Consider the following 16,125-nt stretch of genomic DNA (forward strand, 5'->3'; position numbering starts at 1 on the left):
TCAGATATCAGCTGTCCAACAAAATTGTACTGATCCAAACAGACAACCAAGTAGCAATGTGGTATGTCGTCAAGCAGGGAGGCACAGGGTCGTACCTCCTATGTCAGGAAGCGGTCCAGATCTGGTCGTGGGCTCTGTCCCATGGGATGGTGCTCCGGGCCATGAATCTGGCCAGAATGGAGAATGTGATAGCAGACAGATTGAGTCGAGCCTTCAGTCCCCACGAGTGGTCCCTGGACAAGGGGGGTGGCGAACCGGATCTTCTGCCTCTGGGGAAGCCCAGAGGTGGACTTGTTCGCATCCCCCTGCAACAGGAGGGTGGCTCAATTCTGTTCCCTGTACAGGTCGGATGGCAAACCAGCCTCGGACGCCTTTGCCCGCCATTGGGGCAAGGGTCTTCTATACGCGTATCCTCCGATTCCGCTAATGATGAAGACTCTCCTGAAGCTTCGACAGGACCTAGAGACTGTTTGCTATAGCCCCTCATTGGCCAAGACAGGTCTAGTTTCCACTCCTTCGGAAATTGTTCCTCCAGGAACCGATTACTCTGGTGACTTCCCCAGATCTCATTATGCAAGATTAGGGCAGGTTGCAACATCCCAACTACCAGGCCCTGTCACTCACAGCCTGGATGTTGAGAGGTTTATCCTGCAGCTGCTGGATCTTTCAGAGGATGTGTCTCGAGTCCTGGTAGCTTCTTGAAAGCCTTCCATTAGAAAGTCCTATGGACTGAAGGGTGTTTTACGTGTTGTGTGAGTAAAAGGCCCAGATCCTTTCTCCTGCCCCAAACAAAAGCTGCTTGACTACCTTCTGTACCTCTCTGAGCATATCAGCAAGGCGTAAATGGTATGCCCATCTCTACGCAGCCTATAGTTGTACATTTCATGCGGGGTCTGCTTCAGTTGAAGCATTCCCTAAGGCCTACCGCTGTGTCTTGGGACCTCAACGTGGTGCTAGCTCAGCCGATGAAAACTCCTTTTGAGCTGCTGCGCACCTGTGACCTGAAGTACCTGACCTAGAAGGTCTTATTTTTGGTGGCAGTCACTTCAGTGCGCGCAGGGTTAGCAAGCTCCAGATCTTAGTGACTTATCCACCTTATACCAAGTTTTACCATGACAGAGTGTCTTACGTACACACCCTAAGATGGTAACTGATTTCCATCTTAATCAGTCAATTGTCCTGCCCAACATTCTTTTCCAGGCCCTATTCGCACCAAGGCAAACAAGCACTGCACTTTGGATTGCAAGAGAGCCTGAGCCCGGAGCAGACAGAAGCCCATAGACAGTCCACCCAACTTTTTATTTCTTTTGCTAGGAATAGGTTGGAGTTGCCATTGCCAAATAGACATTTTCCAATTGGCTAGCAGACTGCATCTCCTTCTGTTATGCCTAGGTGGGACTGCATCTTGGAGGTCATGTCAAGGATTATTCTGTCAGAGCCATGGCATCATCGGTGGCCCACTTGCGAGCACTTCCCATGGAGGAGATCTGCAGGCTGCGATGTGGAGTTCTCTCCACACATTTGCATCTCACTACTGTCTGGATAGAAATGGCTGAGACAGGGTTAGCCAGTCTGTCCTCCAGAATCTCTTTGAGGTGAAGAACCCAACTCTCCCTGCCCTAGGGCCCATTGTTTGGGCTCAGGCTGTCTCCCCCTCTGTTACTAACAGCACTGTGATGGTTGTGTCCATTGGCACCTGGTTGGTGCTTGTTGGTTCACTTTTGTGTTGGGGAGAAGCATTTAGCTAGGGATTCACCCATGTGTGAGGACTACCATCCTTCGTGTCCTAGGAGAAAGCAGTTGCCTATCTGTAACAGGTGTCATCCTAGGACAGCAGGTTGTTAGTCCTCACGAAACCTGCCTGCCACCCTGTGGAGTTGGGCTTCTCCTGTGGTTTATCATTTTATTTTTATCGTTAATTCTATGTTACGAGACTGATGAGGGACGATGCGTGGTATAGAGCATGCCGGGCATGCCCAGTGTGCCAGTCAAAATTCTAGAAACTTTGACATAGGTTTTCTGTGCCAGGCTCCATCCAATGATGTCACCCTTGTGTGAGGACTAACATTCTGCTGTCCTAGGAGAACAGTTCTTATAGGTAAGCAGCTCTGCTTTGTTAGTCCTTCCCAAATTCCATGAGTGAAGTTCTTTTCTCAATGTGTTCATCATTCTAAACAGTTTCCAAATCATCTGACTTCGCCAAAATCTAAGCATACAATTGCAGGACTGTTTTCATTGTGCATAGCTTCTTGCTGCCATGTGGTGGAGGGACTTCAGATTGTATGTGAGTTTATCTTTCTTAGCGAGATGAGCTGTGCTAAGGCAGAAATAATCACCTTATTGCACTCCTTACATTTCCAGCAATATGCAAGGACTGCTATAAAAGTGGAATATAAAAACAATTTATTTTTAATGTTTTCAAATCTAAATGAAACCCAGCAGGCATGCATGTGTCAATTAGTTCTGAAGGTTAATTGTGCAAAATGCAAACTGTCCTATTATTTTTAATAGTTTTACTTTGTTTAAAGATGCAATTCCTGTTTTAATTTTTTTTTTCTCTCCTGTTTAGGGAGCACATAAAGTTAATTATAAAGCTTCTGACAAGTATACATGCTCTGGACCATGCAGTGGCAGTTGCAAACGAGCACAATGTGAAAGAAGTTAAAGCTATAGTTGAAGCAAAATAGAATTTTCAGACTGGACTTCTAAATCTGAGCTTTAAAACCATTCCCGATGGAGGACTTTTTTTTGTATATATGTAAAGTTTCATAAACTGTAAAGTATTCTTGATCCATGTTTTAATAAGAGGAATTTTATGTACAGCATCCTTAACAAAAACAGACCTGTTTACCGAAAAGTCCAGTAAGGAAAGCATTTACACTCATTAAAAATGAATTCCTTATTGCCTCTTTATTACCTTGTTTACAAAAAAGAAACATTTGATACTCAGTGCAAACCACACATCCAATAGCTATGGTTTCATCTATGTACAGGAGTCTATTAAATGTGTGAATATGCATGCATGTGTGTGTCTTGGTGTGTATATTATAGATACCATGAGATCTGTCAATCTTGGTGCATTCTCCCAGAATTCAGTTGATGAAATCTATTTTCTCCCTACTTTTATAACCAGAGGATTACATATGTAGGTAAGTCCTGTGTACTAAAAGCAGATGCGCATGAAAGACTAGACATTTCTTTTGTAGCTGTTCTATGCCTGGATGCATCTGAGTAGTTTTTCAAAACTCATAATGCCCAAAATTTTAGATGAATGGCTAATAAAAAGTAACCTTGACAAACATTTCATATACACAACTGAAGAATTCAGGACTAATTTATGAAAAACAATTTATTACAAATTGATTATCCCTTGCCAGATGTTTATATCTATTTATACTCAGATTACAGCAGGGTTTCTCAAACTTTTAGCACTTAAAATTCAAGTGATCCCAGAGGTTGACCAAAACAGATTATCAGGAGTGTGGTCCCTCTCCAGCAATCATTCCTTCTCACCCTCCCTGGATTCAAACTGATCCCTTCTCTCAATCACCATCCTCTCCAAGGACTTCAGCTTTTAATCTCATCCTCTCCAGTGGACCTCCTCTCTCAACCTCTCATTCCTCTTATCTCCCTAGCCCATTACGTCTCTCTCACTCCTCCAGACTTTTTCACATCCCCCAACTGACTCACACCAAGCGCTTCTTATAATCCCCAACTGATCCCCTATCTTATCCCTCTCGCCCCATCCCCATTCTCTCATCTCCCCATCTTCCTTCCTTCTCTCATATTCCCTCCCCAACAGATCTCCTCTCACTCCACAGCACCTTTTAATATTCCCCAGTTATCTTTTCTTTCTTTCCCCTTCTCACCTTTCACAACCAGTCCCTCTCCACCTTATCCAGCTATCAAAGCCCTCCCGCCTCTCTTCAAATAGCATCCCTTCCAAACATCTCCCTGACCAAGGTCAGTGGCAGCATTTTCCTTTCGGCCCTGGGCCTAAGTTGGATGACAACTGATGCAAAGAGAGAGGGTAGGCTGATGACAGGGGCAACATTTTTTGCTTCAGTTAGTTCAGTGGTGGGTGAGGAGAGAGGAGCAGTGGCAATCTCCAAAGACCTGTGTCCATTCAGCCCTTCCCTCATGAAGAATGGGAATTTATCCTCATAAATGATAATTCTATATATTATATCCCTGATTTTTACACTAAGGTATTTTATTACTCTAATTCAATTTGAAAAATTCTTTTGAAATTAGTCTTTTTCTCCTGATTTCCTGATCCTTCATTACACAATGACAGCCTTTTGGAAAAATAAACTAGTTGATTGAGGGCCATAAGTACATATTTTAAAGCACACACAGTATGGTTTTGGTGCATGATTGATGGTATAACTGTATGTTCAAGCTATCTAATTTGGGGGTTTTATGTTTCTAAAATGTTCTTAAAATGTGATTCAAAATTGAATGAAAACTACTAGTAACCTCAGACATGGGACGTTACATTTTTTAAATATCTGTAAATGCAAAACTTTAGGATGACTCCAGTTGCTGTGCAATTTAATGAGTCTTTCCATACTGTTACATTTAGTAGAGAGAAGTCACATTGCTGTGAAAGGGGTACAGCAGGCTTTCTATGGGAAGGATATTTGTTGACATTTTATCAGATTTAACCATAAAATCAGATGGGTCTACATTTTACATACTGTATAAAATATTCTATGCACACACAAAATATTCAGTGAATTGTAAAGAGCAGAAGTTAGCTGAATTTGTTGAACTGTTTTAATACAGTACATTTCACAGTAGCTTCTAAAGATTATTTAAATAAATGGTTTTTTTTTCCTCTTACTGAGATTTGTTCCATAGTATTCTTGGAGGAATTTTGCTCCTTGAAATAATTCAGAACATTAAATAACCATAGAAGTTAAGAAAAGCATCGAACTGGAAAAACTTGTGGAAAATATATAAAATACAAAGTTGGTCTGCACCATTTGTTGGAGACCTCACAATTAAAGCTGTTGGATGTTAGAAAAAGCCACTCTTGAAGTTTACAGTATTAAATCTACTTGTTGGAGAATGGCCATAGGTACTGGATGGCTCAGTTTATGGGATATAGAGAATCTACCAGATGAGCTCTCTCTTGCTTACAATGGGGCTGATGTAATAACACCCGTGGCAAAACAGGCACTCGTTATGAGCGCAGATTTTGATCGCCATGTGCGGCTGAAGCTACTGCTTCCAAGGAATATAAAAACCACAAATTATGCAAATGATTTGACACAGAAATCCACGCACAAACGGAAAAATGCACATACCTAAGTGTGGTAAGGGCCTATATAATCAGCCGCATCAGCGCTCAAAATCCGCACCAATCTGCGCATAAAAGCGAGCAAGCAAAAGGGACTCACTACTAAGTGAAAGTATGACCCTGGAAAGTGTGTTTAATATTTCAATAACTGTGCTACAGAAAACATGGCAAATATTTTCATGGATGCTAATTCAAAACAGTCTTGCCACTCTTCTGGCCGTATATCTGTCCGCCCAGGGAAGCGCCTACCTTGGATGCCATGAAAAGCGCTTTGCTAAGCTGGCCACTCTGAAGCCGAGATAGGTGCTCAGCTAGGCACTTATCAGGCCGTTCGTGCTCTGTTGCTGGAAGAAAAATATATACAATAGGGCGCCCAGAAAGGTGCCTAGCTTACCTTGCCATTTGGGCGCTGAGCTAGGAGCTTAGTTGCTCGCAAATATGCATGATTGAGCGCTAAGAAAGGTGCCTATCAAATATACCCGTTTGGGCACTTAGCTAATCACAATTCTGGCCGCGAACACACATCCCTCTTCATCAAAAGTATGTCACTGCAATTTGTTTATGAACGTGAATAACTGTTAATGAAAAAAATGGCAATTTATTTTCATGCACCATAATTCACACCGCATGGCAGCTGTAATGGGTTTTGGGTTTTTTTTATTTGCGGGAAAAGCAGAGCTGCTCTATTGGCTGCATCAGCCCCCGAGTTGGTGCTGACACTTAACTCATGCCCTGAGAGTTGCGGTAGCATTAGTGCGGCTCCCTGCATTGCCTATGATTAGCTAATTGCCTCCTTTGCATGCCGTTAACATGCATTCGCACAAGAAAGACCGCGGGGTCTGTAAGTGCGTTCATATATGCTTTTTTCCCGCGCACAAAATCCTTATTCTCACAGGACACACAGGATGGTAGTCCTCACATATGGGTGACATCACAGGATGGAGCCCAATCACGGAACACTTTTGTCAAAGTTTCCAGAACTTTGGCCCCTATTGGGCATGCCCAGCATGGCACTAACCCTGCAGCCAGCAGGGGTCCCCCTTCAGTCTTCTTTTTTTCCGCGCAGCAGTAGCCTCGTGGTAAAGGAACTCTACAGAGATTCCTGACAGGAATTTTACTCTCAGAATTGCTAAAAGTTAATTTGCCCTACAGGGGTGTCACTCCTTTAACTTTTTTCAGACAGCGGTACTCCGGTAAGTTTTTACCCGTTTTCCGTCAATTACTGTCAAGTTTGGCCCTCGCGGCCTACTGGCCGTCGACTGTACCGTGGCTCAATTTTTTGCCATGGCATCAGGGTTCCATTGGTGCCCGGACTGTAATCACACCATGTCCATCACAGACCCCCATAAAGTCTGTTATGTGTCTAGGATGAGAGCACGATGTCTTGACCTGCACCAAATGTGCCCTGATGACACCAAAAGGTCGCAAGGCCAGAATGGAGAAGGTGGAACTTCTCTTCCGTGCTCAAACCCCGACTCCGTCCATTGCATCGACATTGTCAGAACCGGCACCAGCATCAACCACCAACCAGTGACCATCCGGCATCGACATCTCGGCCTTTGACACCCTCTACCCCCCCCCTCAGGACCGAGGGGGATCATAGAGACAAACATCGCCATCGACATCATAAGTCTTGGACTATCGAGGGAGCGAAATCATCAACCTCGCCATCGTCCGAGCCGCCGTTGAAGAAATCCTGTCCAGAAAAGGCACCGACATTTTCGGTGACCGGGTCACCGAGGCAACCCTCACCCGATGGGATCAGGAGCCGCGACTCCGCCTTTACCAGTGGTCCCTCCGGCTATGCCTCTGCCTCATTCTTCTGTTCCGGAGCCGAGGCTGCTTGCTCCAGGACTCCGAGAAGAACTGGACCAGGTGGTTCAGGAGGCCATCGACAAGGCGATGCAACGACTCCAGGTTCCTCCGACACCGGTACAGATTGCGGAACCATCCACTGACCCGATTCCAGCAGCATTGGAACCGCTTCTCTCCAGGATGGAAGCGCTCATTGCCGCTTTTCCACCGATGGACCCCGGGTCTCCGATGGCTCCGGTGCCCTCTGCGCTTACATTGTCATCGGGAGGAGAATCACCGTTCCGCATCCCTCCATCGGGAGTTCTGCCTCAGCCATCGATGCCGATACGTCCCTCACCACCGATCCAACCATCTGTGCCGATACATCCGGCGCCACCAAGCCATCCATCGACCTCGATGCCTGTGCCATCGGTGCCTCTGTTAATTCCTTCGGAGCCTAGACCAGGACCTTCAGGTATCCAACCACCCTGCCCCCCTCTAGTTCCTAGAGGGATAGGTGCTGATCCTTATGACACCTGGACTGATGATTCCTCCCCAGACACTGATGATTTACCTTCACCAACTTCACCCACTGAAAGTAGGAAGCGTTCTCCTCCAGAGGACCTCTCCTTTATAAATTTTGTGAAGGAAATGTCTGAATTGGTTCTCTTCCAATTACAGACTGAACAGGACGACAGACACCAGATGATGGAGTTGCTCCAATTCTTGGATGCTCCCAAGGAAATAACCTCTTCTGGATCTCCTCAAGAACTGGGAATATCCTGGCTCCAGTGCATAGAAAAGCTGACACAACCTATTTGGTGCAGTCAGCTCCAGGCTTCCAGAAAACTCAATTGGATCACTAATCTGTAGTTGTTGAATCTGCACAAAAAAAGAGCAAAAAGATCAAAGCCTCACACTTCTTTTCCCCCTGGTAAGGAACAGAAGTTTCTAGATGCCATTGGCCGCCGAGTATTCCAAGGCTCAATGCTCATCTCCCGGATTGCAGCTTATCAGCTCTATATGACCCTATATAATAGGGTAATTTTTAAGCAGATACAAGATTTGACAGATACCCTGCCTCAACAATTCCAAGATCAGCTTCAAACCCTGGTAAATAAGGGTTTTGAAGCAAGCAAGCATGAGATCAGGTCATCCTATGATATCTTTGACACTGCTACCAGAGTATCTGCAGCAGCTATTTCGGCAAGGAGATGGGCCTGGCTCAAGTCTTCCGACCTTCGCCCTGAGGTACAAGACCGGTTATCCGACCTACCCTGTGTAGGAGATAATCTATTTGGGGAAAAACATTCAACGGACAGTGGCAGAACTTAAGGACCATCATGAGACTCTGACAGCTCTCTGATGCCTTCTGACTACTCTTCAAAACATCCCTTCCGAAAGGACTCTAAAAGGTCCTTCCGGCCGAAGAAGTCCTACCCGCCACCAACCAGATCCCGTGCCACAAGACCTTTTCAAAAAGTCCAGTCTCGTCAGACACGGAAACAAAAGCCGCAAGCAGCAACTCAACCAGGTCCTGCTTCAGGTTTTTGACTTCCACTTAGAGAGCAGCAGCCAACCACCATTGCCTCACATACCAGTAGAAGGCCGACTGTGCCATTTCAACAACATATGGCACTCAATTACCTCAGACCAATGGGTACTGGCGATAATTGCCCAGGGTTACCATCTGAACTTTCTCTCCATGCCACCGGACTCCCCACCTCTGCCGACGTAGAGAACATCCGATCACTCCATCCTTCTGGATCAGGAAGCCTCCCTCCTCCAATCCAAGGCAATAGAACCTGTACCCTACTCTCAGCACGGCCTAGGGTTCTATTCCCGGTACTTTTTGATCCACAAAAAATCAGGAGGCGTTCTTCCTATTCTGGACCTACAGACCCTCAACAAGTACCTCCAGCGGGAGAAATTCAAGATGGTAACCTTAGGCTCGCTTCTTCCTCTCCTACAAAGAGGAGACTGGCTCTGCTCTCTGGACCTCCAGGACGCATACACTCATATTGCGATAACTCCATCTCATCGCAAATACCTAAGGTTTCTAGTAGGTCCAAAGCACTATCAATATCGAGTGCTTCCATTCGGCCTAGCCTCTGTTCCACGAGTCTTCACGAAATGCCTTGTAGTGGTTGCAGCCTTCCTAAAAACTCAGGGTGTTCACGTCTACCCCTATCTAGATGATTGGTTAGTCAGGGCTCCCACTCAGCAAGCTGCTCTGTCGTCCCTCAATCTAACCTTACACACTCTAATTTCACTAGGATTTCTCGTCAACTACGACAAATCCTCTTTAGTCCCATCTCAAATCTTGTCGTTCATTGGGACAGACTTGGACACCTTGCAGGCAAAGGCTTTTCTACCTCAACAGTGAGCGCTCACTCTCGTGTCTCTTGCACAGCAGCTGCAGTCTCAACAATCTGTGACTGCACATCACTTTCTCATCCTGGGACACATGGCGTCCTCAGTTCAGGTCACACCAATGGCCCGTTTGGCCATGAGAGTCATGCAGTGGACTCTAAGGTCACAATGGACTCAATCCATTCAGCCCCTGTCTAACATTGTCCACGTAACCGACTCACTCCGTCTGTCTCTCGCCTGGTGGAAAAATCAGATCAATCTCCTCCAAGGCTTGCCTTTTCAGGCTCCAGACCTTCAAATAACTCTCACCACCGATGCTTCCAACCTCGGCTGGGGAGCCCATGTGGCCAATCTGCAGACACAAGGATCTTAGTCTCCAGAGGAAACCAAACACCAAATAAATTTCCTGGAGCTTCGAGCAATCAGATATGCTCTCAGGGCATTTCAGGATCGCCTCTCAAATCAAGTCATCCTGATCCAGACGGACCACCAGGTGGCCATGTGGTACATCAACAAACAGGGAGGGATGGGCTCCTACCTTCTGTGTCAGGAAGCTGCACAGATATGGGTGGAAGCTCTCTCCCATTTGATGTACCTCAGAGCCACCTGGTTGCTGGGAGTGGACAATGTGTTAGCAAACAAGTTGAGTCGCATCTTTCAACCACACGAGTGGTCTCTCAACCCCTCAGTAGCAAACTCCATCTTCCGACAATGGGGATATCCTCAGATAGACCTCTTTGCGTCTTCTCAAAACCGCAATGTAGAGAATTTCTGCTCTCTCATTCGCAGCAAACACTCTCAGCCCAGAGCCGCATTCTCCCTCTCGTGGGCAACCGGTCTACTTTATGCATTCCCTCCACTTCCTCTTCTCTCGAATACTCTTGTGAAGTTACGTCAGGACAAGGGAATCCTGATAGCACCTCACTGGCCACGCCAAGTGTGGTTTCCAATACTGCAGGATCTCTCCATTCGCAGGCGCATTCCCTTAGGAAAGGACCCGCTTCTGATCACTCAAAACGACTGGTGCCTTCGCCATCCCAATCTTCAAGCCTTATCCCTGACGGCATGGATGTTGAAAGGTTAATCCTTCAGCCACTTAACCTTTCTGAACCAGTTTCCTGTGTCTTGGTTGCTTCACGGAAGCCTTCCACGAGAAAAGCTTACTCTTACAAATGGAAAAGGTTCATGTCATGGTGCTCTTCTCAGTCCCTTGACCCCTTTTCCTGTCCAGTCACGAAGTTTTTGGACTATCTCTGGCATTTATCAGAGTCAGGTCTAAAGACTTCTTCCATCAGAATGCATGTCAGTGCTGTAGCCGCCTTTCATAAAGGTGTCGGGGATGTTCCTAAAGCAGAACAACCCCTTGTAACATGTTTTTTGAAGGGCTTGCTTCACCTCAAGCCTCCACTACGTCCTCCGGCCCCTTCTTGGGACCTTAACCTGGTTTTGGGTCTGCTCATGAAACAACCATTCGAGCCTCTTCACTCTTGTGAACTTTGATATCTCACATGGAAAGTGATTTTCCTTTTGGCAATCACTTCAGCTCGCAGAGTTAGTGAATTACAGGCCCTAGAACCTATCCGCCTTACACTAAACTTCTGCAGGACCGGGCAGTACTCCGCACTCGCCCTAAATTCTTATCCCCTATGAGGAAAGACTAAAGAGATTAGGACTTTTCAGCTTGGAGAAGAGATGACTGAGGGGGGATATGATCGAGGTGTTTAAAATCATGAGAGGTCTAGAACGGGTAGATGCAAATTGGTTATTTACTCTTTCGGATAGTAGAAAAACTAGGGGGCACTCCATGAAGTTAGCATGGGGCACATTTAAAACTAATCGGAGAAAGTTCTTTTTTACTCAATGCACAATTAAGCTCTGGAATTTGTTGCCAGAGGATGTGGTTAGTGCATTTAATATAGCTGTGTTAAAAAAAGGATTGGATAAGTTCTTGGAGGAGAAGTCCATTACCTGCTATTAAGTTCACCTGGAGAATAGCCACTGCCATTAGCAATGGTAACATGGAATAGACTTAGTTTTTGGGTACTTGCCAGGTTCTTGTGGCCTGGATTGGCCACTGTTCGAAGCAGGATGCTGGGCTTGATGGACCCTTGGTCTGACCCAGTATGGCATTTTCTTATGTTCTTATTAGTTTCGGATTTTCATCTAAATCAATCCATCATACTACCTACCTTTTTTCCCAGGCCCCATTCCAATCCAGGAGAGCAGGCTCTGCAGACCCTTGACTGTAAATGGGCTCTAGCGTTCTACCTAGACCGTACAGCTGCCCACAGCGAAAGCACTCAATTGTTTGTCTCTTTCCATCCTAACAAATTAGGACAGCCTTGTGGGTAAGCAGACTCTCTCTTCCTAGTTGGCGGACTGCATATCCTTTTGCTACCAGCAAGTGGGCATTCCATTTCAAGACCGTGTTAAGGCACACTCTGTGAGGGCCATGGCAACTTTAGTAGCACACCTCCGATCGGTGCCGCTTCCTGACATCTGCAGGGCTGTCACCTGGAGTTCTCTCCACACCTTTGCAGCCCACTATTGCTTGGACAAAGCCAGAAGACAAGATTCCATCTTCGGCCAGTTTATCCTTCGTAACCTGTTTACAGCATGACGTACCAACACCCTTCCGTCTGCCCGGTGGGGTTCAGGATGCCCTCTACCAAATTCTAGCCCAGTTGTGCCTGTTGCACGCCTTTGGGTACATTTGGTGCATGCTCGGATATCCTCAGCTCGGTCCTCACCCATATGTGAGGACTACCATCCTGCTTGTCCTGTGAGAAAGCAAATGTTGCTTACCTGTAACAGGTGTTCTCACAGGACAGCAGGATGTTAGTCCTCACGAAACCCGCCCGCCGCCCCGCAGTGTTGGGTTCGTAACGTTTTATTTTATTTTTTGGCACTGCCTGTAGCTTTTAAATAAGACTGAAGGGGGAACCCTGCTGGCTGCAGGGTTAGTGCCATGCTGGGCATGCCCAGTAGGGGCCAGTCAAAGTTCTGGAAACTTTGACAAAAGTGTTCCGTGATTGGGCTCCACCCTGTGATGTCACCCACATGTGAGGACTACATCCTGATGTCCTGGGAGAACAGCTGTTACAGGTAAGCAACTCTGCTTTGTCTCATGCCCCCTTGTATTCATTAACTGGTCTCAAATTCACCATCTCTGCTGGGAGGACATGCTAGGCACCCCCCCCCCCCCCCCCCCCCCTGAGTCTCTGTGAAGAAATATTTCCTGAGATTGGTATGGAGTCATTGCCCTGGAGTTTCATATAACTACTTCTACCGACAAGATTTGTTAATACCTGTCAGTATCTGAAGGTCTGCATCACATCTCCCCTGCACCTTCTCTAGCGTATTCAGTTAGATCTTTTAGCCTCTCCTCCTAGCTCTTCTAAAACTGACCCTCCACCATTTCTCTTTTCTATCTATCCTTGCTGAGAGATGGGCTAAACTGCCTACAGTATTCCATGGGGAGCCTCCCCAAAGACCTGTCCAAGGGCATTATCACTTCCCTTTTTGTACTAGTTTTAGTGGGCTCTATATAGCCTAGCATCGTTCTGGTTTTAGCTACTGCGTTGTCACAGTGCTTTGCTGTGTTCAGATCACCAGCTACAATCAGCCCAATATCCCTCTCGTAGGCTGTACCCACTAGAAATTCTCCCATCCCTAACTGTCGCGTTCAAGCCTCCTACCCTCCACAATATATATCTTTTTTTCAGCGGGCAAGTGTGCAGCTGCATCAGCCGAAGATGTAACCATCTCCTCAGAGCAAGGCTTATCACTTCCCACCCACGTGCACAGATCGTAGCCTCTTTCTCAAGGCCTCTTTATGTCTCCTCTTTCATAAAGTGCTCACACCAGCCTGGGCCAAGACGACCAATAACAATGTTTAGGAAAATCTTGATTTTAATTGAAAAATACCTTTTGTTTTTCCAATATAAATAATTTCATTTTCATATTGTTTTGCTTGGTATCTTTTATCAGGACTGTGCTAACCTTCCTCTCCCCTGTTGTAGGGAACCAGGCATCCACTATAATTTGCCCTCCAACCTAAGCTAGTAGAAGCATATTTTTTAAATTATGGGGCTTGTTTATAAACTCTGCCCTTCCACCTTTTTAAATATTTTCTATACGATGTTTTTGTTACAATCTTCTCTGCCACAGTTCTTTTTACATCTTCAGTGACGTCCCTATAAGGGGGCTCCCTTCCATTGCATCTCTCGTTTCCAGGGCCGGTGCAAGGGTATTTGGCACCCTAGGCAAACCTTACAGTCTGGCGCCCCCTCCCCATACACAATTTTAAATTATGCATTTATAACATTTTACATGAACAATGACATTCTGAGGTAAAATTAATATATGAGTTGTTGTGATAATTTCATGCACTGTTGTGATGCCACCAAGAAACCTTTGCATCTTGGAATTCATATGGCATCATACCTATTGTGATACGTTTTGGCATGGTCCTCCCGTATCAACACAGTACTATCTGCCAACACTCAAAGAATAACAACCCTACCTATGAAAAAGAATACCAAAAATATTACACCAGAATCTAAAATACCAATACACCTCCTATCAGGAAAACAGAACAGGCTAAGCTACTACAGATCCCTACAGCGAAATCACAGAATGCTTCATCTCAGTCTTTGCATGCAGAACACAAACACTCACCAAATACAGAATAAAGCCACATAAATAGAAATGTGCAGACAAAAACTGAACTGTAAAAACGCATCACGCCAGACTCTATACAGTGTAACAATGGAAAAACAAAAATTTTACTATTTGTCGTGAAACAAATCAATAAAATAAAGATATATAAATCATTAATCATAATTATAAAATCATACAAATAAAATAATTTCAAAACAGCTGATGAATAGAATATCCAATAATTAAAGACTCATGCAAATTTTGAAAGCTTTACAAAACACCAATAAAATATTTCAAACAGCAGACACATCACATACTACCCAATAATTAAAATGATAGTCAATAAAGAAAAATGAACTTAAAAAGCCACCTTTACTTACCCTCTCCAGCAGTTCTACTCCTTTTCCTTGCAGGCCATACCAGAAGCAGCAGTAGCTGCTGAAGCTGTCCTCACAGACCTCTTCCTTAGGGACCACAACCAGTCTCTTCTCTCTCACACACACACACATACCAGTCACACCTTCAGGACCAGTTTGTCTCTCACACAACAATCTCTCCCCAACCAGTCTCTCTCTCTCTCTCTCTCACACACACACACGCACACACGTCATCTCCCTGATCAGCCATTTTCACACATACACACATCACCTCTGGCCAGTCTCTCTCAATAACATATGCTCTCGCTCTCTCTTACTTACACACCGGCTTTCAATCACACACAAGCTCTCAAACACACACATGTTCTATCTCACTTACAAACAGGCTCAATCACACAACATGCCCTCTCTCACAGCCACAAGCCAGCCAAAAACATGCTCCATCTCTTTTGCGCACACACAAGCACCCTCCCTGCCTCACATATACACCACACACACATACAGAAGCACCCTCCCTGTCTCACATACATATTACACTCTCACAGAAGCACCTTGCTTTCAGACTTGCATTTTTCACTTTTACTAAAAGTGAAACTCCCAACTGTTAAATAAGAAAACCATATTCCTATCAAAAGGCGAAATGACACCCTTCCTTCAGGTTCTGTCCTCTCAAGGGACAGCCACCCACACAGTACAGCTTCTCTTGTTTTACGCTTCCAGGCAATAAAGCAAGTGTCTTTCTTCAAACTATCAGTCGTATGATTATTCATGTGGGAGATATGGAAGAGAAAGACATCCTTAGTCGGCTTCCCTTTTAAATGGGAAGATTCCAGTCTTAGGGCCTCATTTACTAAGCTTTTTTCCCCATAGTACAGAATAGGAAAAAAGCCTTCGTAAATCCAGCCCTTAGTCATTTAAAAATATACATTTTCTAAAGGCTTAAAAAGAAAAGGCAAAACCATTTCAGATTCTATTTTAGTCTTCATGCTTAAAGTATGCTTAAAAAAAAAAACCCCACCTGGCATCAGTATCTTAAATTTGTGATTGTGCTGAGATGAACATTTTAAAAACTTTTTTTTTTGCTTTAGTATTTGTCTCTACCCACTTTAAGTTAAATTTTATTTTCCAGAAGAGGGATGCTTAAAATTTAGTAATTTTATCTTACATATAGCTGAGCTTTTGAAAAGTTGGATGAATTATATTTCATTTTTTTAAACTGGCAGATTCCTTTTTCACATAATCGCACACTCACAGAAGGAAGATCGGCGCCGAGACTTAGGGGGCGCCGCGGCAGGCAAGCAGCCAGCCAGCTCCCGATTTGCCCTGCCTTCCCGCCAGTGCCAGCTTCCCGACACTCCTAGTGGTGCAGAGGAGGTCCCGGGAGCGATCCCGGGGCCTCGGCTGCCACTAAGCAAAATGGCGCCGGTGGCCTTCAGCCCCTACCATGTGACAGGGGCTACCGGTGCCTTTGGTTGACCCCTGTCACATGATAGGGGCTGAAGGTAACAGGCGCCATTTTGCTTAGTAGCAGCCGAGGCCCGGGAGCGGCAGATCGTCCCGGGACCTCCGCTGGGCCACTAGGGGGGTGTCGGGAGGGTGACACTCGGGGGGGAG

General features: G+C 45.5%; 1 protein-coding gene across 1 annotated transcript in view; it reads left to right on the plus strand.

The window, feature by feature from the left end:
- Positions 1-4,846, plus strand: part of PAXBP1 (PAX3 and PAX7 binding protein 1) — a 275,602-nt gene extending 270,756 nt beyond the window's left edge. Inside the window, exon 18 of the mRNA XM_029603577.1 lies at positions 2,570-4,846. Coding sequence (XP_029459437.1) covers positions 2,570-2,687 — 118 coding nt within the window. The 3' untranslated portion in view covers positions 2,688-4,846. The remainder of the gene's footprint in view (positions 1-2,569) is intronic.
- Positions 4,847-16,125: the final 11,279 nt, after the last annotated feature.

This window comes from Rhinatrema bivittatum, chromosome 5 (genome assembly GCF_901001135.1).
Source record: "Rhinatrema bivittatum chromosome 5, aRhiBiv1.1, whole genome shotgun sequence".
Lineage (NCBI taxonomy): Eukaryota > Metazoa > Chordata > Amphibia > Gymnophiona > Rhinatrematidae > Rhinatrema > Rhinatrema bivittatum.